Source organism: Xenopus laevis, chromosome 9_10L (genome assembly GCF_017654675.1).
Source record: "Xenopus laevis strain J_2021 chromosome 9_10L, Xenopus_laevis_v10.1, whole genome shotgun sequence".
In the NCBI taxonomy this organism is placed as follows: domain Eukaryota; kingdom Metazoa; phylum Chordata; class Amphibia; order Anura; family Pipidae; genus Xenopus; species Xenopus laevis.
Window position 1 is genome coordinate 9,409,203 of NC_054387.1, and position 25,289 is coordinate 9,434,491.

A 25,289-nucleotide genomic window follows, 5' to 3' on the forward strand; every position below is an offset into this window, starting at 1 on the left:
TAGCATAGAAGTTCTTTATATATAAAGGTTTCTCCTTTGCCACTTAGTGAGAAATTTGCAAGACATTCATAGTTAATGAGGTATCTCGGCCTACCGGAGTGAGATAAGTAGGGACCCAGGGTGAAGCTGTAAACCCTGGGCCCCAATTTGAGGGGGGAATCTCCTGTAACTGTCCAGCTGGTATTAAACTGCTGTCTGTTCTAAGTGAGATTAGAACCGCACCAGGGTTTGATTCTAGAACAGCTCATAAAGTACTGGAACTTGTCTTTCTCCCAAAGGTAACTGACCTGTCACTTGTTGCAAAAACAACCACGGAATATATTGTTTACAGGACAGTTCTACAGGTCAGGGAACAGTCATGGGTCAACCGACTCCTGATAATGTACCCCCTACTGCAAATTATAAGGATATTAGAAGTCACTGAGGGGTTGTTCTGTGACCATATAAAGGCACAAGGCTGCAGGCTGAGTTATACAGGGAACTCTGAGTATCACTCATGTATTATAAGGGATAATGTACCCCCTACTGTAAATGATAAGGATATTAGAAGTAACTGAGGGGTTGTTCTGTGACCATATAAAGGCACAAGGCTGCAGGCTGAGTTATACAGGGAACTCTGAGTATCACTCATTTATAAAAAGAGATAATGTACCCCCTACTGTAAATGATAAGGATATTAAGAGTCACTGAGGGGTTCTATGACCATATAAAGGCACAAGGCTGCAGGCTGAATTATACAGGGAACTCATCACTCATGTATTACAAGGGATAATGTACCCCCTACTGTAAATGATAAGGATATTAGAAGTCACTAAAGGGGTTCTGTGACCATATAAAGGCACAAGGCTGCAGGCTGAGTTATACAGGGAACTCTGAGTATCACTTATGTATTATAAGGGATCATGTACCCCCTACTGTAAATGATAAGGATATTAGAAGTCACTGAGGGGTTGTTCTGTGACCATATAAAGACACAAGGCTGCAGGCTGAGTTATACAGGGAACTCTGAGTATCACTCATGTATTATAAGGGATCATGTACCCCTTACTGTAAATGATAAGGATATTAAAAGTCATCACCTATAAACTACCAGTTACAGGCCCTGCCCTCTTACCCATCATTTTAATTGTATGTCACATAGTATAACTGAATCAGTGAAGGCAAACCAGTCCTAGATATTAGGAATACGTCTTATGAACTATTTGTTTCAGGTCCCACCCACTAACCGTGCATTCTAGTTGTAAATGCCACATGGCATAAACATACCATTGAAAGACACAATTTAGAGACAAGGTGTGTTATTATCCCTGACATTTTTAACTCCTTTCTAATGTTCCAAATAGTATTGATGGAAACGTTAAGCAGCGATAAGCAGCCAGCAGCTGCCCAGAACCTCTCAACAGTAAGCTGGGTTTACTAGGAGTTTACTAGGAGTTTACTAGGAATTGTGGCAACAGCAGGAGGGCCGCTAACTGTTCAGTATAAAGAAAACCTCATAAGGAAATGCAACTGCAGCCCTCCAGGTCTTCTTGAACATCTACTGGGAGCTGAACTTGAGGGCCGCAGACTTCAAGGCTGGCGGACTTTTACATTTAAAAAGGAAACCCAAGACTTTTAGAAACGATGGTTTCACAGATAACGGCTTTGTGGGTTGAGTTTTATTTTCGCTGTTCCTATTTTAAGTGCAGACTGACGGGGGGGGGAGAACAGATGGCTACTTTGCTTTTACATAACTAAACATTCAACATTAACGGTCACACAGGTAAAGCCTTTAATATGTTGTAAGAAAGGAACAGAATTTGAAATACAGGCGGTTTTTCACTGCAGGCTGGAAAGGAAGTTTTATTTGCATGTGTATCAAACTAGGGGTATAGAAGGCTTTTGGATTTAGATTAATGCTAATTTAGATTAATGCTAATAAACGCAGCCCGATAATCATCCGATCCAGTGCACCCGGAGTCATTAGGTTGGCCTGGTACAGACACACAGCTCCAAAAGCTCGAGCATGCCAAAATCCGCTCCGTATGTCTGCACCCAGGCCGATATAGTGACTCTAGGTGCATGAACAGATGAACAGTGTCAGGATTGGAGGAATAGTTTCTCTGCCGGCAGAGAAACAGCCCCATGGGCCTTATCACAAAACAAAATAGTAAGTCTTGCCCTGAATACCGAGGCCAAAAAATATGCAATGTGACTGCATGTCTTCAGTGAGCAAACAACTGTTGCCCTCTTGTCCTTCCAAGTCATATTATAGCCAAGGTTAGGACCCCATTTGGAAAAAGCCCCCCTGGGTCTGAAAGAACACCAATGTGGGATTGTGTAGAGACAATAGGGGTGCTCGCTATAGGGGTGCAGACACACAATGCACATTCCATTACTGGCCAGTAGAAGCAGGGTCAGACTGCGGGGCCCAGGGCCCACAAGGCTGCTGTCTCAGGGCCCCCCCTCCCTCCGACCCTGCCGCAAATCCCACAGCCACATTCGACATGCCCTCCCTCTGCACGTGCGCATGTGTTTTTGCCGCGACTGGGGCCGGAGAGGGGGGCAGCAAGGGCAGGGAGCGGCTCTGAGACAGTGGCCGAGAGCCAAGGCCCACTATGTTTTTTTCCTGGCCTAGTCCGATCCTGAGTGGAAGATGGTGCTCTCTGTAATGGCCAATACTGCAAACACTAGTGATTACACCAATGTTGCTGTTAGTGGCACATATTATCTGAACAATACAGTTTTAATTACCCCTAGGGGTTTCAAAATCTTCTTAGGCTACTTGTTAGTCCAGTAAGGTCAACATCTGCAGAAGTCATTCAATAACCATATGTCCTACACACATCTAGAAGGAACTTCAGTCTTAGCTGTATGCTGAAAGGGCTATGAGAAGGGTTGCCACCGGCCGGTATTTTACCAGCCTAGCCAGTAAAACACCTGCTAAGGCCGGGGCCGGTATTACAAATTGTTCTTTCAGACCCAGGGGGGCTTTTTCCAAATGGGGTCCTAACCTTGGCTATAATGTGACTTGGAAGGACAAGAGGGCAACAATTTTTTGCTCACTGATACCCTTATACCCTTAAAAAAAAAACCTTGGCCCGCCTCCAATCTGCTGGAAACAATGTTTTCTCCTCCTTCTGGCCATCGCTGTGACGTGGCTCCCAATGCAACATGGCTCGCCCATTTTTCATCATGGCCCGCCCCTTTTGTTCCCGACCCGTACAAATTTTATGAAAAGGTGGCAACCCTAGGTATGAGTAATGGGTTTGAGTGGTTTAAGACACACTGAAGTCCATCCACCATCTACACACTAAGTGAGTTGCAAGCACAGCAAGTCCAAATTTTTAACGGTAGCCCTGTGTTCCTTGAATAGTTCCAAACTGCTCTACAGCTCCAAGCTGTTTTAATACCATGTGGCTGTTTGGGGCACATATTGCCTGAACAATATGCAAGAACAGTTTTAATTACTCCTAGGGGTTTCAAAATCTGTTAAGGCTACGTGTGGCCATACACGGGCCAATAAAAGCTGCCGACAGACTGTGTCGGCAGCTTATTGGCCCGTGTATGGGGGCCCCCGACGGGCTTCACCGATCGCGATCTGGCCGAAAGTCGGGCAGATCTCGATTGGATGGAACAAAAAATCCCGTCGGATCGCGGCCGCATCTATTCGTTGATGCGGTCCCGTGATCCGACCGCCCGTTAGGCATCGTTAGGATCTGATCGTTGGGCCCTAGGGCCCACGATCGGATCAGCCCGATATTGCCCACCTCAAGGTGGGCATATCGGAGGGAGATCCGCTCGTTTGGCGACATCGTCAAACGAGCGGATCTCTCCATGTATGGCCACCTTTAGTCCAGTATTCCATTCAGTAACTACAGGTACTACACAAATCTAGAAGGAACTTTAGCCTTAGCTCCTTGCTGAGAGGGAGGTGAGTAATTGGTTTGAGTGGTTTAAGACACACTAAAGTCCATTAGCCAAATACACACTAAGTGAGTTGCACGCCACGCAAACCCCAATATTTAACGGTAGCCCTGTGTTACTCGAATAGCTCCAAACTGCTATTCCAAACTGCTCTATATTAAGTGTTCTTAATATGGCCATGGGTATGCCTTGGTCACCAATTAATTTAGGGCAAAAACTTGGTACAGTCTTATTTAAATGTCTCTAAAGCAATCGACAAGAAAGGGGTTATCCCCATGGAAGATTTTCCTGTGCCAATGTCTGGCTAAATCGGACCAAAGTTTACACCAACGATGAAATGTATGTCTTTCTGTTATGTGTTGCTTATTCCCAACCAGCAAAACTAACATATGAAGCAAGACACCAGAACATTTCCCATGTCTACAGTTGGCCATTCATGCTAACAAAGCAAGAAACAAATTCTGTATATGGCAATGATGAATCACGAACATGAAGAGGCACATTTATCAAAGGTCGAATTTCAAATTCATGTGAATTTTTTTTTTAACTCTAATAAATTCAAATATACTCACAAATCGACTGGGAGGTAGTTTAAAAAAATTTTGAAAGTCTAAAACTCGATGAATATTACCGGCCTGAAAACTCAAATTAAATTCGACTAAACTTGAATCTAGTTTTTTCTCGGAAAAAAAACTTGAATGTCAGGATGACTGTTAACATCTTCACTGGAACTCTGCTATTGACTTCTACACAAACTGGGCAGGTTTTAGGTGGCGAATAGTCGAATTTGAATTGTTCATATGGTCCAGGTATGATATATCTCAAATTTGAATTTGAGTTTGGATTATTCCCAACCCGAATTTGTGAGTTTTGACCAATAATTCAACTTGAAAATTTGAATTTCCAATGTGAACCTTAATAAATCTGCCCTGATGAGTGTTATCTTGGAAATCGCTCACAGTCGGCAGGCAGGCCATGCATGTAAAGCCGCCAGTTGAGAACCAGTTGGGAACATCATCCTGCGCCACTACTATTGATAGATTGACTATACGTGACCAGATATTATCATCATCATTAGTTGAGCCAAACGGAACAAATTTCAAACCAGCACCGTCGACGGATGACAACGAGGATATCTGTCCTGATTGTTCCTTGAAAACACAAACATTAAAATGGTACAAAATGTTATATATATATATATATATATATATATATATATATATATATATATATATGGACAATATGTGGTTGGCCGGCTTACCTCTGAGCTGCAGATGAACTAAACTCAGCAAGTGCAATGAAACAAATATTATACCATTAGAAGAAATATAGTGTCCAAAGTGTGTCCCAAAAAAGACAAGGATTATATCATATAGATTCTTGCTAGGCACTTACAGTGTTAAAGCTAACACGGCAGGTTTATACCTATGTTTGACTACGGAACACGGCAGCAGTGTAGACAGGGGGTTAAATGCAGTTTCCGTGAGCTGTAATATAAACAAGTTCCCTTAAACGGCCTGACTCAGTGACATGGAGCAAGAAGAGCTTGGCAGAAATTTCCAGAAGGCCTCTCACGCCTCGTCTCTGCAGCTGTCAATCTTTAACCTCCTCTGCTGCCATTGGTTTCGGTGCTGCACTGAGATGGCCGATTGGCCGGCAAAAGCTGGTGAACACTTTTGTTCCTTCCCTGGCGTCTTGGTGCAATGCAGGATTTTTTTCCCCCCTTCTTCCCCGCTGACAGTGTGTGAAACCAGGAATGGGTGTGCTTGCGTGCAAAAGCAGATTAAGTGTGCAAATGTTCTCACTATTATTATTGTTTATGTGTCAGGGTAAATAGATTGCATATTGCGATGGAATATCTTGAATACATGTTTGGTTTTTTCACCAACCAGCTGACGTGTCTATAAAAAGGCTAATGTCAACATGGTATCTGCTCAGAATGAGATAGGTAAAGCACTGCGTATCTTGACAGCGCTATATAAATAAATGATGATGATGATAGGTTGGAAAATGTACTGCTATCATAACAGCACAAGTGGTTTTTTTTTTAAAAGACCTTGGCCTAAAGGTGGTCATACACAGGTCGATAAAATATGCGGACTTTGTTCTTCCAGACCTCTCTCCAATTCTCCCCTAATGGCCTGCATTTACCTTTATTGGCCCAAAGGTCAAACATCTGATCAGCCCAATATCACTCAGCTCAAGGTGTGCCTCAAGGCTTCGTCTTCAGGCACACCAATATTACAGTAAGGAATTATTTCACTTCCATTAAAACCCTTTTATTGGAAATTATACAGTGCAAACAGTGCATGAAACACACATCTATAGGGGTGAAGATCAGTTTTAACTAATTTCATTCTCAAGGTCTTAGGCCTTAAGGAGGCAATAGATGCACAGATAATATCGTATGAAATACATTTTCGTACAATATTCGTTGCGCGTATGGTGGGAGACAAGCCGACTGATAGCAGAAGATGGATATCGTCATCTTGTTGATGGGGCTGGCTGGAAAATTTTGACTGGGCGCCACTGAAGGCACCGGAACATCGGGCGCCTTTGAAGGCCCCCGAACATCGGGCGCCTTTGAAGGCCCCGAGCATCGGGCGCCTTTGAAGGCACCCTGAGCATCGGGCGCCTTTGAAGGCACCCAGAGCATCGGGCGCCTTTGAAGGCCCCCGAGCATCGGGCGCCTTTGAAGGCCCCCGAGCATCGGGCGCCTTTGAAGGCACCCGAGCACGGGCGCCTTTGAAGGCACCCGAGCACGGGCGCCTTTGAAGGCACCCGAGCACGGGCGCCTTTGAAGGCACCCGAGCACGGGCGCCTTTGAAGGCACCCGAGCACGGGCGCCTTTGAAGGCACCCGAGCACGGGCGCCTTTGAAGGCACCCGAGCACGGGCGCCTTTGAAGGCACCCGAGCACGGGCGCCTTTGAAGGCACCCGAGCACGGGCGCCTTTGAAGGCACCCGAGCACGGGCGCCTTTGAAGGCACCCGAGCACGGGCGCCTTTGAAGGCACCCGAGCACGGGCGCCTTTGAAGGCACCCGAGCACGGGCGCCTTTGCAGGCATCTGAACATCACCTATGCATAGATAACGTTACAAATACCCTATATCTCTACTTGCTGCCTGTCAATTGGATAAATAACTTCATTCACAATAATTACCAAGCGACCAGTCGTCACCAGTATGGAGAAGCTTCGAACAGTTCCTCAGGCAATAGGCCCTAATGAGCACAGCCTTACCATCATTATTTATATAAATAAAAATGCTAATAAGAATAATAGCCCATCCTTGCATTATGGGAAGTAGATGGCTTAGATGACTACAGTAAATGGGACATATTTAGAAAATATGGTATGCAGGATCCTCTAGGGTTTCAGGGAAGTGGCATAAAGATTAACGAGTGATAGCAATGACCCTCACTGGGGAACCCTGCAAGCACGATTCCCTGACATTAATGGAAAGCTGAGGTTTAGCACATAGCTTCGAAAAAATAAGCAACAGACTGCAACACAATTGTTGTTGGTTTCTTTTTGGTCTTTCACTGTGAGCAGTGAAACCACAGCAATCGAGGGGGCTTGGCCATTGGCACTACCCCTGCCCGTTCAACTACACACAAATGGTACTCTATCAATGCCACGTACAGCAAGCAATATCAAAAAGGTCTACAATGGGAAACTGAATACAACATGTTGTCTTGGCCTTAAGCGGCCTCTTACTCGCTGATCATATATGGTATTTGGCCAATAGTCTTGAGGATGAATGCTGTACTAGTGACCATACATGGTATGGCCTCCTTTATTTTGTTCTATAATGTCTAGAACAGCAAGAAGCACTGGCCACCAAACTGGATTGGCAGATGAGTGATTAAGAAACCGATCAATATTCATGGTACATAGAAGCAGGTCCGGACTGAGAATTAAAATAGGCCCTGGCATTTCAGGTACACAGAGGTCCAATTAGCCCCCACCAGCCCACTAAATAGTGACTTTCTATGGCACCTTATAGCAGCCCCTCTGGCATTTGCCAGAATCCACAGATTGCCAGTCCGGGTCTGCATAGAAGGTAGGGATCATCCAGCCATCATAGACCCAGCAAATTTTATCAGTACATGTATATGTACGTTTCTGCTGTACTGCTAAAAGATATCTGGTGAGGTTCTGAGAGTAAAGGTGTCCACACACGGGCCAATAAAAGCTGCCAGTGTTTGGGGCCCTCCAACGGGCTTCCCCTATCAATATCTGCCAGAAAATCTGTCAGATATCAATAGGTAAGGCTTATAATTCCCATCGGATTGAGGACTGCATTGGTTTGTTGATGTGGTCCTTGATCCCTCTGCCTGCATTTCTGGCCTTAGACCCATGATCAAATCAGCCCGATATCGTCTACTCAAGGGCAAGATCCACTCGTTTGGCAACCTCTCCAAACGAGCACATCTCTCCAAACGAGATCAATCATCCAAAGTTTAAAAGAATGAAACCCCATTATCTATGCCCAACAAAGTCGGGCCCATAGCCATGTGATTGTTATAGACAAGCTACCTAAGACAATAATTTATGGCAAAAAAAACGCAAAATAAAATCTACGATGCTTGGAGGCCTTAGGCATACAAGCCATATACTCCCTTAGTAGACCAACTGCTTCCAACTGAGTTCACCAGCAGCCAATTAACTGCCTGCTGTACAACATTCTACAGAACTGGGCCGTCACATAACCAAGGACGTCGAATTTACATTTCCAGGTTGTCCTTCGGCCTATGTAGCGCTGACTGCATTATGGCAACATTGGATGCAGGAAAAAAGGCCAGCGCCTACAGGCAGCCGTAATGATCAGTTGCCAGGTCTGGAAAATCTAGGAGAAGAAATGCACCATATTTATACTAAACGCCTGCATGGAAGATTAAAGAGTGGGTGGGTGGGTTGGCGGACAGAAACACAAGATATCAAAAGAACAGGCTCAAGAATAGCAAAATGTTGCAAATACCCACCAGGTATCTGCCCTTGGGTCCTTATGGACTGGACTTCAGCACCACTAATGAATAATTGGTGCAAGTAGTGACCAATGGGAAAAAAGCTTTCAATTGGAGAATGGCACCAGTTTAGTTTCTATTGCAGCCATGATAAAACATGGAGAAAAAAAAAACGATGTAGGCCTAAAAACCTAACTACCATGCCCATCATCAGTACGTAGTTAGCTCTCTGTGACAACTCCCCAGTGTGCTCTGTCTTCCTCTCTTATCTGCTTTGTGAATCAGGCACCAGAGCAGACACATTCCCTGCATTCTGCACCGAAACTGTGGGGGGATGGGAATAAATTGGGTCAAAAAAACACAAACCCCCTTTCAACTTGTACGCAAATGTTACACTTCCCAGCCTGGAAATATTTGCTTTGCACTAAATGTTGTGTATATGGAATGCATAATGCAGCCCAGTGAAGTTGCTTGGAGACTGGCAACCATTTAACAGCATGTTATATAAGCTGCCATTTTGTGACTGCAGGACCCTGGCTGTCATGGAGCTGCATGGCTTCGTGTGTCAGGCCCTTCACAAAAACTTAAAACCAGTCATTTAATTTTTAACTAGCATCCTGCGTGAATTAGGTTGGGTAATAATCTCGACATTTGTTTTAAATGCATTTCTTGACGGAATATGGTATATCCTGGGCTTACCAAAAAAAAACATAATTCACATTCATAAGAAAATATGAATTAAATATGGTTTAAACAACAACAACAGGTAAAATATGCAAACGAGGAATATACAATGCCTCCCGTGAAAATGTACAAGGCCTAGAGGTTGTTGGGGGAGGGGGTGAATTCTCACAGCTATGACTTGCCTGTACTTACGTTTTCCTTTAAAATGTCAAATCTATCTTGTAATGTACAGCAGTTTCCTTAAAACTAAAAATGGTGGGGGTGGGGATCCCCAGCATGCAATATAGATTGCAAACGCAGTACAAAAACAGCTGATTAAAGTCTCAGCGAATGTAACACAAATACTCAATTCTCTCTGAGATACCACTTCCTTTTGTTTAGTGGGTTGGAGAAATCATTTACAAAAGGATATGGTGTGCCATTTTAGATCAGAGCCCTGACTGAACAAAATTATAAAAAAAGTTGATCAGCACTAAAATATAGTAAAAAATGTTCTCTTGCATGTGATCAGCAAGAAGTAACAGCAGAGCCTGATACACGGACAGAAAAATCCTCGTACACACCAAAAAAAAAAAAAGAGAGTAAAAAACAGCCACTTAGATAGTTACCCCTTTACTACAAAGCACAAAAATCTGACTTATTTTTAAAATTACCCTGCCAGCCCCTTGAATGAAATTTTCAGAGTAAAGAAAATTTTTCACAGACGTTGCAGCAGCCATTACATAGTTACTTAACCCTTGTTCACATTAGTGAAGGCCTATATGCCTCGTCTCTAGCAGGCCTTTCCAGTAATTTATAGCTAAAAAGAAATAATCATGCTGCCTAGGAAATATCCCTGTTTATAATCTACTTCCAGGAGAGACCAAAAGCAGCTCCCCCCGAAAAAAATGGAATTATTTTGAACTAAAACAAAAATGAAAGAAAAGCAGTTATAGGCAAAAATTACACCCAGAAAAAAATACAAAAAAATTAAGTGTGTTCAGTACTTACTGTGTTAAATCCATATTAGTTTGTTGCTGTGAGATATGATACGTCCAGATTTAAAATTGTATAAGACAGTAAAAAAAAATTGTATTCCAGGGAAAGGTGCAGGAATATAATTAAAAAAGTCCTCAATGTATTAAAAAAAAATTAAAAAAACAAAGAATACTTTGGGGCAAATCAATCCAGAATGCAGACTAGGCCCCAAATCTAACCCAGGCATTAGTGAAAAGGGAATCCTGCTAAACAGTATATTTTTTTTTTAATTTTCCTTGAAGGCCTTGACTTTTCTTCTAGTGAGAAAGAAGGTAAACTTGCCTGATGCTAAAGTTGCCAGCCTCCTGCGTTTGGTTTCCTTGGGGGCTGCTTAATGTTTGTGCAGACTCCATGTTCTCCACAGCAGCATGTGACAATAATGCAGGGAGAGTGTTCTTCCTTGGAGAACCAGGAGGCTTTTGTGAAAGACTAGGGAAAAAAAAAACACAGCACTTTTTGCACTGGGAGGAAGGATAAAAAAAAACCAAAAAAGTTATGCCCAAGTTCCTTTAGCACAAGCTACCCTCTAGCCAGAGTGGCTCATGGCATCCAGACCATGTGACCCAAAGAAAGCACATTTACACTGTAGAAATAAAGTGCTATGTTGTGTGTTTTGCATGACAAGTCTCTGAGATGTGACCTGCAAAAGCACAGTTTGTACATCCATGAGATGGGTTGAAAATTTTCAAAAAGCAAAAAAAGCCAGGCTTACCTCTGTGGATGCATTGTAACACAGTGTTATGTCAATACTTATAAAACATGGAGGACAGAGTCTCTGCACTCAGACAGAAAAGGGTTTGGCACTTCAGCTTGATGATCTGTCTCCTTCATAGAAGCCGGGGCTGGATTGGGTGCTTGCACAAATCCTGATGTCACGCTTCAGGCCATTGGCTGAAACACTTCCTGAGTGATTATCTTTGTGCAGCTCTGGAAAGCAAAAGGCATCCTGTGCAAGGGAAAAGACAGGCTAAGTTAGGCCTTTTTTTTTTTTATTCTAAAACAGCAAAATGTTTTAAAATATTTCCCAAATACGTTACATTTTACAGGAAAAAAAAAACCTGGGTATTTTAATCTCATGGGCTACAGATCTGGGGACAAACTAAAATAAAAGCATTGCTATCGAGCTTGTTAAAATTAAAAAAAAATAAAAAAGACATTTCTGTACATGACATGACATGCTGTTAATTTGATATTATTGCATAAAAAAAAAAGCAAAGACATGCAGAGTTGCAGGAATAATGTTGTGTAATAAGGAAACTGTCAGTAGTAATGTTGTATGGAGGCAAAAGGCACAAAAACCCCCACCACAAACCTTCAGGAGACTTTGCTGGCATCGGGACTGGACTCCTCTTGCACCTTGGGTAAAGAAAGCAGCAGAAGGGTAAATAAAAATCACTACACAAAAGGCACATGACTAATGCTCAGAGTGTTTCATTCAACAAACCTATTTTTTTTTTATAATGCCCCCATCCTCCCAAGGCCTCCAATTCAAACTGTCCTTAAAGCAACAGAAGGGGGGGGGGCAAAAGGGGGGGGAAGGCTTCCGCTGTAGCCGAGTGTGAACTGCAGATTTTTAACTCTGCGAGGTCTGTTCCATGTGAGAGAGGCCCAGGTATGCAAGCAAGAGAAGAGACAAAGCCCAGGGTCTATTTGTATGTAAATAAAGCTCTTTTGCACTTTAATTAGCACTGGGTCGCAGCCACCCTCTTTAACAAACAGAGAGAAACTGCAAGATGAATTTGTTACAGCCCTGCTTAATCTCTAGGGCAAGGCATGCTGTAAGTAGACTCCTTCATCAACATGGGATATTCCTGGTTTATCCATAAAAGAATAAATTGCCAGACTTAAGGTGGCCATAGACATTACAATTACGATTTTTCCAGGAAAGATTGTTTGTTTCAATACACACGTGTAGATCTGAATTGTCTGAGACACAAGTAGAAAGTAGAAACAATAGAATTCTACCTGTATCTAAAGATTCAGCACTAACAATGGCGGACTTTAAGGCTCTTACACGGGCGGTTTTTCCTGCGTTGCACTTTCTTCCTTTCAGCCGCAGGGGAGCGCAGGAGTAGGCACACTCAATTATTGTGAAGGGGGCTGTACTCACACAGACGCATGTATGAGCCAAATGCAGACTGGACCTAGCATGTTGCATTTCACCTGCGTTCGGCGCATACATTCGTATGTGAGAGTACAGCCCCTTTCACAATAATTGAGTGCGTCTACTCAATTCCTTCCTTTACAGTATGAAGTCACCTTAGTCTCATGGCTATGATGCAGAAAAACACCATGTACCTATGGTACCTCCTATTGTAAAAATGCCTGATGGGAGACCTAATGAAGGCAAACGGGGTACAATTTCCACCCAATTGCCAGATGGATGGGCCACATATGGTACAGCCACCTTCCTATTGTATCGCCATCTTTAGTTGGATATATACTGGCTAGGGTTGCCACCTGGTTAGTATTTTAAATTGATTCCCAATGTTATTAATAGGGAAAAAAGATAAATATATAGGAAGGCCGGTATTTTTTTTCCAGAAAAGGTGGCAACCCTAATACTGGCCCTTTAACCAAAGACTGAACAAGCAGGTTATTGGTAATGGCCAATACAGGGCACTCCAATGATTCCTGGGTATCTCATTCATCCTTTCTGCTAATAATTATATATATATATATATATATATTTATATATATAGTGAATAAAGTACCCTCTATTGTAAAATATAAGGATATTATAAGTTACCGAGGAGTTCCATGACCATATAAAAACACGAGGCCGAAGGCAGAGTGTTTTTATAAAGGTCATGGAACTCCGAGGTAACTTCTAATATCCTCATATTTTACAGCTGGGGGTACTTTATTTATTATAATACTCAAATTTTAGTGAGTCATGTGACAGAAATGACATCAGAACTCACCATTTATAACTGATGACATCAGAACTCACCGTTTATAAGGATATAATTTACAAGATATTCATGGCTTTTGTGTATTATATATATATATATATCTTCCAAAATCATGATCAGACACATGGCTTGACCCATAAACATAAGCAGATTTCAGACAAATGACATATAAATTGGCCAAACAGCCCTAAATTATCTGCACATGTAAATATATACCCTAAAGCCATAAACTAGGGCCAGACATTATGGACTCCGTATGCGAACACAGAAGAGGTTTCTGCTAGCACTAGCGGTCGGGAGCTGAGATCGGCCTGCAGATTTCAGTAGGCTGATTTCTGCCTCGTTTGGCCCTAGCCTTATAAATGGGCAGATTTAAGATGCAAATTGGGCCCATTCAAACCGAGAGACATCGGCTTATATACCAGGGTATGGCCATTCCTGACTTCCTCCTTTAGAGATATTTGGTCGAACATCAGTAGGTTTAAAAAACCTGTCAGGGCAAGGACCAAAACGGCTTGTTGATGCAGTCCTCTCCTAATGATATGGCCTGTGTTTTACCAGCCTGGCCGGTAAAAATGATGGTTGATCCCAATGTTATCAATAGGGAAAAAAAATATATATGAAGGCTGTTTTTTTCCAGAAAAGGTGGCAACCCTATCTGTGCGGCCTTTGTTATGATACAATAGTTGGCCCAAGAGCCAAACAATAGGATCAGCCCAGTATAAAAGGGACCATATTGGACCAAGAGAGCGGCTTTTTAGGTGCATGGCCAACTTTACTGGGGTTTTTAATTTTTTCCATGCTGGCATTGGGCACATAAAAAAACATGGCTGATTTTTTATTATATTTAGCATTTTCTTTTTAGTAAATAAGCCCTTGAAAGCGGAGCTGATTTCAGCTGTTTGGATATAAAAACACAGTTGCCATCATTATTACCATTGGCTGCTATAGTTACCACCTTGCGGGTACAAACGATGCTTGATGCCAATGTTATTAATAGGGAAAAAATGCAAAAATAAATTCATTTTTTGTTAATTTTTTTACGGAAATGGCTGCCATAAATAGCACCATGAATTTCTTCTGCATTCCATAGAGGAAACTTAGAATCAGAGGAATTGGCACATTGATACTTGTGTCATCCCTGCAGATTTTGCAATTGGCGGCATGTAAGGGGTTAACTTTCCCTACATTGTTGCCAAGGTTCTGAAGTAGGAATAAAACTCAGCCTTGAATATCTTCCTAAAATACAACTCCCAGTACTTCCAGACAGCTCATTTGCTGGTTATTATTATTAACATGTACAGTGCAGGTATTAATAAAGCACCAACATATTCCGCAGTACTGTACAAAAAAAAGAATATTCCTGTGCTATAATACTGGGTGCTAAGAATTATGGTGGCTTCCATAGCCCTAAATCTTTTTGAGCCAGATTATACAAGGTCAGCATTTAGTGCTCAGTCCAATTTGTGATGTTCTTAAAAAAACTATTATGGAATAACAGCAATCAGGCCACGAGGCCTTTGGCTCACACAAGAATAGCCCTATACTGCCCTCCACTGCTGGCAATGAGAATAGAGTAAAAATCTAGATTCTCACCTGTGACCATATTACTGCAAGAAGAAATGACACTGTATTAAAGGGATCAAGTCGACTCAACATAAACAGAATGGTATCCCTTTTTTGGATCTTGAGCCACATGTTGTTGCCAATATTTGTCTTACTTACTTGCATTAAGAAGGGCATAATGTGCCAAACCTGCAACATGACATGCACAATGGTGACAGTTATAAAATTGGCCACTCTGCAAAAAGTGATGGTTGTAAAGAAAAAAAAAATGGAGTCACATTACTGGAGCCCTTTTACTTTTTATACCTGTACCTCAAGCCCTTCCCCTTCAGTTTGAGACCCTCCTGCACCCACCCTTTTCTTTCAGTGAGGAACCCTCCTGAAGGTGCCTTAAAGAGGTTCTGAAACCACCTGTTTAACAGCTATCATAACATTGTCTTTGCATACTAACATTGTCTTTATATACATTACCTGTATGATCCCCCATGCTCCTCTACGATGGGGCTGCCATATTTGTGCAGCAGGAGTCCGTTAGCATTAGAAACTCTAAATGAATGGTTAAGAAGGAACAGTCAGGTTAGCAAAACAGTCCGGTTTAGGAACTTCAAGTTACAATTACTTAACAATAGCAGAGAAAACAGCTAAAAAGGTCAACTTGACCTATAGGTAACTTTTCATGTATATTAGTATTTAAAAAAGTAGTTTATTAGTGTCAGTATCACTTTAAGCCCACCTCCTTCAGCCAACCCTGCCACCCAGGGCCGGATTTCTAAAATGTGCGCCCCTAGGCCGCACACCTCCCCGCCCGGTCCGGATTGGGCTCACCCCCCACCTGCTCATCCTCCCACCGCCGACCCGCTCGTCCGCCCACTGCCAGCCAGCTCACCCCAACCCGCTCCCCTGCTTTGGAATTTTTCCAATAGCCGACACTGGGAGGGCGAGTTGACAAGGGCGGCAGGTGGGTTCACTACAGGTGGGGACAGGTTCTGTTGGGGACAGGTTCTGTTGCGGCCAGCGGGCATTTTGCCGCCCTAGGCCCGGGCCTATGCAGCCTGCCCACAAATCCGGGCCTGCTGCCACCCATCAGCTCTTCCTCCTAACCAGTCCTGGACTGGCAATCTGTGGATTATGGCAAATGCCAGATGGGCTGCTGTAAAATGCCATAGACAGTTACTATTTAGTGGGCTGCTGCGGTGCTGTTTGGGGCTCTGTGTAGTCGAAATGCCAGGGCTTATTTTGATTCACAGTTCAGAGCAGCTCCCAACCACCAATCAGCTCTTCCACTTAGCAGAAAGGTGGTAAGTAATTGATGAGGGATGAAAGAGGTAAGTTGAGAACTAAACACCCATGGGTCCGGGTTTGCAACCAGGTACCCCTTTGAAACTCAACACCCACCTTCTCCTCACTGATATTGCACACCAGTGCCACCACTGGGCCCCATGATGGGGCAGGACCTGGTGCAGTCACACACCCATGTCCCCATGGTAGTTATGCCACTGGGAAACAAGGCCACAGACTGAAATCAATATTATAGCTATTTAGGGGAGGATGCCGTCATACATACTGTAAAATAACAAGCCCACGACAGACACCCACTCTGCGTTTTTTCTTTCCAACGTGCATCTTGCCCATGCCCACTTATGCCCCAGCTTTGCCCAATGCTACCTGTATCTGAGGTAGTTTTAGTTGCACTTTTCAGGCCTTTTCAGTTGCTGGGGTAATAATTCATTCAGGTGCCAATTACAGGGAGCAGGAGACAGTTATTGCAGGAGAGCTGGGACAACATAGGGTGACTTTGTTTGACTTTAATGGAGTTATGTAATATAAGTCACTAAGTTTGCCCAGGAGCAGTAACCCATAGCAACCAATCAGCAAGTACAATTTACTGGTCACCATCTTATTGGTTGCTATGGGTTACTGCTCCTGGGCAAACGTAGTGCCTTTTATTAGATATGGGGATAAAGCTGACCATAGACGCAAAGATCTGATTTTCGGACCGTGTGTGGAGAGTCCCGTTGACCCGTTTGGTTGATCGGACAGGTTAAAAGATTTCTGTCGGCTGCGGGTGATATCTCTGCGTGTATTGCCGATCGTACGATTTTCAGTGGGAGACTGTCACTAGCTTTTGTCGGACATAACTTTCGTACGATTGCTGTCAGGGGCAGAACATCGGCTGATCTGTTCTTTTACTACTTTATTTGATCTGAATGGTTAGTGGCAGGTCGGGAGATGGGGAAGCCCGATCGTTCGAGGATTCGTACAATAGGCTTAAGCCTGCTACGAAGGTCCATGGGGTAATTTAGTCCATGCCCAATCCACCCTAGTTATACCCTGGTCTGTGTAAAACCCTCAACTAGCAACACCTCTTTAGTTTGTGCAATGCAAGACTGTCCCACCTAAATCCATAACTCCCAACTGTCCCATTTTTAGAGGGACAGTCCTTCTTTTGACAGCACAACCCGCAGTCCCTTGTTTGTACTGGAAAGTCCTGGTTGTCTCTGCACTGAACAGGCAGAAAAAGAAACAATGTTTACAACTTAATTGTTTTTTGGCAGAGAGCCCAGAACAGCCACAGCAGCAGATAAGATACTTTTGTAATACAAATAAGTCATTGTAACACTATAAGATAACATGTCTCTTGGGAGAAGTTAGACTTGCAGCTTAAAGGGCAATTCACCTTCATTAGCAAAACTGTAATAACTGGGGAAAAAAACCACGTTCAAACTTTCATAACCTGCCAAATTTTGTAACATGAACATGGTAATTAAGGTGGGCCACAAAAATTCACTGCACTGCGCACAGCAACTTATTTGTCCCTCTTTTTATTTCCAAAATGTTAGGAGGTATTTAAATCAGCTGCAGCCCAAAACCTGCCACAGTCCTTTCTTTTCATAAATAAATCAATTAAATGACAATCAGCAACATCACCAGTGGAAGAAAGTCCCTAGCTACCCCCTCCCACACACATCTACTGACCTGCCCACTAGCTAAGGCCTCTCACTATGAGGCTTCTTGCTCAGTTCATCACATTGCTCCCATAACCAGCTCCTGCTTCCTCCATACCTGCAGGAAGTTGCCTTGTCCCGCCCTCAGATTGCAGGAAGTGCGCTCCTATTGGCTGCTGCAAGCTGACAGTGCGAGGCTCTCAGGGCAATCAGGAAGTGGAAAAGGCTCCAAGGTAGTTTGTGAGCCAATAGTGTCCGTGTAAAGGTGTGTCTGAGGCGGCCTGTTAAGCTTTAGTTTGTGTTTATTTGGAGGAGCAAGTTGTGTCTTAAGTAACTCCCACAATCACTCCCTCTCTCTGTTCCCTGTATCAGGTGTAAACTCCCAGTCAGTCAGCTGGTATAGTAGGACTCCAGCCAAATCCACTTCTCTGTCAGCAGCAAAACCCCATTGTTTCCAAAGCACAAATAACACTAGTGACCCCCATAATACCCAGTAGCACCTGTCTCATAGTACCTTGTGGTAATAGGATAACTCCCTACTCCACACAGCTGCTCTTATAGGGGTCACTCACCTTTAAATTAACTATTAGTATGGTTTAATGAGACAAGTTGCACTTGGTTTTCATGTTTTTTTATTTCAGTTATTTAGCTTTTATTCAGCAGCTTTGCAGTCTCAGCAATCAGGTTGCTAGGGTCCAAATTCCCCTAGCAACCGCGCGTTGGTTTGAACAAGAGACTGGAATATGAATAGGAGAGGCCTGAATAGAAAGAGGAGTAATACAATGTAACAATTACTATAAACGTGTCGCCTTACAGAGCATTTGGTTTTATTTTTTTAGATGGGGTCCATTTGCAAGCTGGAAAGAGTCAAAAGAAGAAGAAGGCCAATAATTCAAAAACAGTGAAATAAATGAAGGCCAATTGAAAAGTTGCTTAGAATTAGTGATATAGGCCCTGTCATTTCAAGTAAACAGAGGCCTAAAGAGCCCCAACCACATTTAAAATAAATGGTGACTGTCTGGCATCTTCAGCAGCCTCTCTGGCATTTGCCAGAATCTACAGATTTCCAGTAAGAGCCCGAGAGCTACCCACTCAGCCCCCTGTAGTAAGATTAACCCCCTAGTCTCCATAGCTACCCACTCAGCCCCCCTGTAGTAAGATTAACCCCCTAGTCTCCAGAGCTACCCACTCAGCCCCCTGTAGTAAGATTAACCCCCTAGTCTCCAGAGCTACCCACTCAGCCCCCTGTAGTAAGATTAACCCCCTAGTCTCCAGAGCTACCCACTCAGCCCCCTGTAGTAAGATTAACCCCCTAGTCTCCAGAGCTACCCACTCAGCCCCTGTAGTAAGATTAACCCCCTAGTCTCCAGAGCTACCCACTCAGCCCCCTGTAGTAGGATTAACCCCCTAGTCTCCAGAGCTACCCACTCAGCCCCCTGTAGTAAGATTAACCCCCTAGTCTCCAGAGCTACCCACTCCAGCCCCCTGTAGTAAGATTAACCCCCTAGTCTCCAGAGCTACCCACTCAGCCCCCTGTAGTAGGATTAACCCCCTAGTCTCCAGAGCTACCCACTCAGCCCCCTGTAGTAAGATTAACCCCCTAGTTTTCAGAGCTACCCACTCAGCCCCCTGTAGTAAGATTAACCCCCTAGTCTCCAGAGCTACCCACTCAGACCCCTGTAGTATGATTAACCCCCTAGTCTCCATAGCTACCCACTCAGCCCCCTGTAGTAAGATTAACCCCTAGTCTCCAGAGCTACCCACTCAGCCCCCCGTAGTAAGATTAACCCCCTAGTCTCCAGAGCTACCCACTCAGCCCCCTGTAGTAAGATTAACCCCTAGTCTCCAGAGCTACCCACTCAGCCCCTGTAGTATGATTAACCCCCTAGTCTCCAGAGCTACCCACTCCAGACCCCTGTAGTATGATTAACCCCCTAGTCTCCATAGCTACCCACTCAGCCCCGTGTAGTATGATTAACCCCCTAGTCTCCATAGCTACCCACTCAGCCCCCTGTAGTATGATTAACCCCCTAGTCTCCAGAGCTACCCACTCAGCCCCTGTAAGTATAATTAACCCCCTAGTCTCCATAGCTACCCACTCAGACCCCTGTAGTATGATTAACCCCCTAGTCTCCATAGCTACCCACTCAGCCCCCTGTAGTATGATTAAACCCCTAGTCTCCAGAGCTACCCACTCAGCCCCCTGTAGTAAGATTAACCCCCTAGTCTCCAGAGCTACCCACTAAGCCCCCCTGTAGAATGATTAACCCCCTAGTCTCCAGAGCTACCCACTCAGCCCCCTGTAGTATGATTAACCCCCTAGTCCCCAGAGCTACCCACTCTCTCAGCCCTCTGTAACAGTAATAACTCCTTAGTACCCAGAACTATACTGTCTCTTAGCTTCCTATAGTATTAGTAACCCTATAATCTCCAGAGCTACCCACTCTCTCAGCCCTCTGTAACAGTAATAACCCCTTAGTACCCAGAACTATACTGTCCCTTAGTTTCTTATAGTATGAGTAACCCCCTAGTTGCCAAAGCATCTCACTGTCAGCCCCTATAGCAAGATTAACACTCTACTCTCCGGAGCTACCTGCTATCTATGCCCCCCTGTAGCAAGAGTATCACCCCTAGTCCCCAGAGCTACTCCTCACTCAGCTCACTGTAACAATAGTAGCCTGTTAGTACCCAGAGCTCCTTACAGTAACCACTGAGTTTACACAGCAGCCCCCTGTAACTGCTGCTGTTGTAAAAACAATAACCCCTTAATGCCCATCGCTACACCCATAAATATGTGTTAAGTAGTACTTGTTAATAATTATAGTTAGGGATGCATTGAATTCAGGATTCAGCCAAATCCAAGTGCCTGGCCGAACCAAATACACATCCTTAAAATAACTTGATTTATTTGTTACATGGACGAGGAGATTGTTTTTTCTTTTTAAAAGCAGCCAAATCCTCCATGAAAAATTTGTGATTCGGCCAAATTCCAAAATAATGAATTTGGTGCATCTCTAAATAAAGTTCCCTCAACTGGTCCTTCTATCAACCCTGTGCAACAGCATTATCCGGATCCGCCATCACAATGCTGTCATCTTTATCAACAGGGTTAACTTCTTTTTACCCAATGTTGCTCCTGTGTTAGGATTAATCTCAACTTCTTCACACACTCTGTTCTAGGCAGCACCACTTGTCCTGCTCTTTTGTGTCCCTGAAGACAGAATAATCACCAAAACTGTGACCCGCATCTTTGATCCAACAGAGGTGCATGCATAGTGAGTATCTTTTCCATCAACACAGGAAAATTGACAGATACACCCGCGCTGCTTTAGACCATTAACCACAAAAGCCCTGTGTGCAACCGAGTATTAATTAAATTAGTTGGTTGCTGCAGACTGCACTGGGTTCTGTGCACTCATGCTATCTACATTTAAAGGGCATGTAAAGGCAAAAAATAAAATCCCATTTTTACTTATTTTAATGAAAAAGAAACCTATCTCCAATATACTTTAATAAAAAATGTGTACCGTTTTTATAAGAACCCTGACTGCATGCAGTGAAATTCCCCCTTCATTTACTGCTGTGGATAGGAATTGTCAGATGGTCCCTAACTGCTCTGCAGGGAAACAATCATACTTATGAACAGCAGGGGGAGCCCTCGCCTTCCCAGCCATGCAGAACTCAAGCAGCTTTGTTTGTTTACCTGTAGAGCAGTCGGCGACTGTGTAGAGATTTGTATTGGATTTTATTTTTGCCTTTACATCCCCTTTACTGTTTCCAACTCCAGCTGCAGGGACAAAGATCATGGAGCCAGATTTAAACAGATAAACTGGGATTCTATTTGGAGGATTATTTTGCTGCAGCCACTGGTTCTGCAGAGTTGGAGAAACAAACAAAGTTACAAGATGGTGACCCCCTGTAGCCAACTTTGAAAGCATAAATCATTTGTTTGATTAGGCTTGTGGTGCAGTAAGTTCATGTTTATGTGTAGTATGCAAAATATGGCATTGGACTTAATTAAATACACATCTGCCTACACAAGGATGTTTTTCATTTTGTCGAAGTTCACTAAACTCTCACTGGAAAGAGACGCAGATATAATTTAAGAAACTGTAACCATAATACATCTATTTATGTACAGACTAAGGGGCAGATTTATCAAAATGTGAGATTAGAACTCACAGAAAAACTTGCTCACTTTCTATTCATTCCTATGGGATTTTTAAAAACATATTTATCAAATGGTGAACTCCATTGATAAATACAATTCTAAAAATGAATAGAAGGTGGGGAGTTCTAATGTCACATTTTCATAAATCTGCCCCTACTTCTCACTACTAAGCAAACTGGCCAAACATTTGAAATTGAGTATTTACAGGATATCCGCTTAATGTTTTGTTGAGGAAAAATTGCTTTATTTGACAATTGAATGGGCTTCACAATCACCTTATTCTTCTGTTTGGCCGACCTAGTTTATCCACATGCTCTTTATTCAGTTTCATTAAAAAAAAAGCCAATTCTGCCCTCTCCTGACCATTGAGGGAATTCTTCCTGATGCTGGAGATTTAAAAACTGCTTAGAAAAGGGGGTGAAAAGCATATCCCTACAGCTCCCAGAATCCTGCCCCATGTCATGTGACTTGTGCCTGCACTTTAGGAGAGAAATGCTTTCTGCCAGGCTGCTGTTTTTCCTTCTCAATGTAACTGAATGTGTCAGTGCAGAGCACTATTACCTGATTCATTTTGAAAAAATTTTCCCATGACAGTATCCCTTTAAGAAAGCTCTTGTGGAAACCCACCAATTGCAGTCCAACATCTAGTGGCAAGCCCTTCTAAATGAGAAGTTGGAGAAGCTTCATATTAATTATCTTGGTTTGGGAATGAGCTGTTGGAAAGACAGGACAGTTTTGGCCATAGACTATACCATCTAGACAAAACTGTAGAAAGTGTTTCCAGATTTACCTTCACTTGTCTCAGAAGGAAGTGCTAATTAATGTTAATTAATATATAATTCTAGAAATTAGTATAAGTGCAACAAAATAATAGAATGGGGCAGCTCAAGGCTCTGAGTGGCAGTAAAAGAATTTTCAGTCAGGGGAGACGTAAGATAGAATGTCATGCGCCTGAGCTTTCTGTGTTTGTCTTTTACGTTTTTTTTAAGCCCATTTAAACTTTACAAGTTGAAACACAGCCTAAGGACTTAATATCTTTTTAAAAAACATTTCAAAAACCCTTCAAACGCAGGACTAACTTTTTATGGTTTGCTCAGGAAAACATATTTTGAGGATTAAGTCAACATTTTACAAGCGTTCTGTTTGCACTGCCACAAGGCAATCGTGATTCTTCTTTCAGCCCCAGTGGAGTGGAGCGTGTTATGGAACTGTACAGCTTTGCATTCTCTATAACTAGATTATGGTGAAGGTTGCACTTCGGTTACAGAGAACAATCCAATCACTGTATAAACTTGCAAATATTGCTGCTTTATGTTGCATTAAGTACAGGTATGGGATCCGTTATCTGGAAACCCGTTATCCAGAAATTTTCGAATTATGGAAAGGCCATCTCCCATAGACTCCATTATAATCAAATAATCCAAAATTTTGAAAATTACTTTCTTTTTCTGTGTAATAATAAAACAGTAGCTTGTACTTGATCCCAACTAAAATATAATTAATCCTTATTGGAGGCAGAACCAGCCTATTGGGTTTATTTCATGTTTACATGATTTTCTAGTAGTCTTAAGGTGTGAAGATCCAAATTACGGAAAGACCTGTTATCCGGAAAGCCCCAGGTCCTGATGATTCCGGATAATAGGTCCAATACCTGTATATGACAAATCCTTGGAATTCAGAGGGTGTCATTTAGATGAATAAATACAAAGAACAACAATAAAATGTGCAATAAAAAAGGTTTTTCACCTGCTGGAATAAAATATACATTTTATTCACCTGTCAAAACAGTCTCTGTGTCAGCATTATACTAAGGGGAATTTTTATCAATGGTCCGATTTTTAGCACAGTTTGTTTAAAAAAAATGCATGCCTTTTCACCGTGTTGATTTTTTTTTCAGATTTTATGAAAATATTAAAACAAATTGAAAAAAAAATGAATAATCACGGTAAGTTAGCAAAGCTTTTCCCTAACTCCTCCCATTTTTTTAACAAAAGGTGTTATCTGGAAGCAGGCAAAAACCATTCTATTCTATTTAAGGTCATGACAAATTCTGAACTGAACCCAAAATGTTTAGAAATTATTTTTAAACAATGAATCAAGTGAAGTCTTGAGTTGTCATGCCTTTATGTAAAAAAAAACTGGATTTGTGGATTTTGAGGATATTTTTCTACTTCTACTCGCATAATTATCCCCCATAAGCACAGATGGTTTCCCTTGGAATGATGCACAAGCTGGGGAGCACCAACGGGTTCAAGTCGGAAAGGAGACCTGTAATTACCACTTGCCTCTGTCCCATGGTGTAAGGTTAGAGTACAGCTACTCTATGTCACACACTTAAAGGAAAAATATACACCCAAAATGAATACTTAAGCAACATATAGTTTACATCATATATATATATATATATATATATATATATATATATATATATATATATATATATATATATATATATATATATATATATATATGGTATATTAAAGAATCTTACCAAACTGTTCTATATATTAAAGTAAATCTTGCCCTTTTACATCTCTTGCCTTGAGCCACCATTTCGTGATGGTCTATGTGCTGCCTCAGAGATCACCTGACCAGAACTGCTGCAGCTCTAACTGTAACAGGAAGAAGTGTTGAAGCAAAAGACAGACTGTTAATTGGCTCATGTGACCTAACAAGTATGGTTTGTTGGTATGTTTGTGTGCACCGTGAATCGTACGATCCCAGGGGGGCGGCCCTTATTTTTTAAAATGTCAATTTTCTATTTGTGATTACCCAATGGCACATACTATTAGAAAAGTATATTATTATGAAAATAACATGAAGCAGGGTTTTACATATGAGCTGTTTTACGCAATAGCTTTTTATAGAGACCTGCATTGTTTGGGGGGTATAGTTTTCCTTTAAGTGCTTTATATGTTGTTTAGCACTTGCACCCAAGGCTTTAATGAGTTGTATTATCTCTGGGATAATAGGGCTCATTTATTAATGCAAGGTGCAGTGCGAAGCAAACAATTGCGCACAAAATTGCACACACAATTCTATCCATTCTGAAAAATAACACTGCTAAAATAAATCAGCTTTAGCAACTCACAATTAAGAGCAGTAGCCACTCTGTGCT

General features: G+C 42.5%; 1 protein-coding gene across 5 annotated transcripts in view; it reads right to left on the minus strand.

Annotated features, from left to right (window-relative positions):
* zmynd8.L (zinc finger, MYND-type containing 8 L homeolog) overlaps positions 1–18,179 on the minus strand; it is a 73,755-nt gene extending 55,576 nt beyond the window's left edge. For 2 of the 5 annotated variants that reach the window (XM_041577126.1, XM_041577125.1), the window contains exons 1-5: positions 18,119–18,179; positions 15,527–15,601; positions 11,887–11,930; positions 11,287–11,520; positions 10,857–11,003 (exon numbers count right to left, since the gene is read on the minus strand). In XM_041577126.1, the coding sequence (XP_041433060.1) occupies positions 10,857–11,003; positions 11,287–11,300 (161 nt within the window). In that variant the 5' untranslated portion in view covers positions 11,301–11,520; positions 11,887–11,930; positions 15,527–15,601; positions 18,119–18,179. Of the gene's footprint in view, positions 1–5,167; positions 5,239–10,547; positions 11,521–11,886; positions 11,931–15,526; positions 15,602–18,118 lie in introns of those variants that run through there. The other 3 variants (XM_041577127.1, XM_041577128.1, XM_041577132.1) reach the window with 3 other exon arrangements.
* Between the last annotated feature and the right edge of the window lie 7,110 nt (positions 18,180–25,289).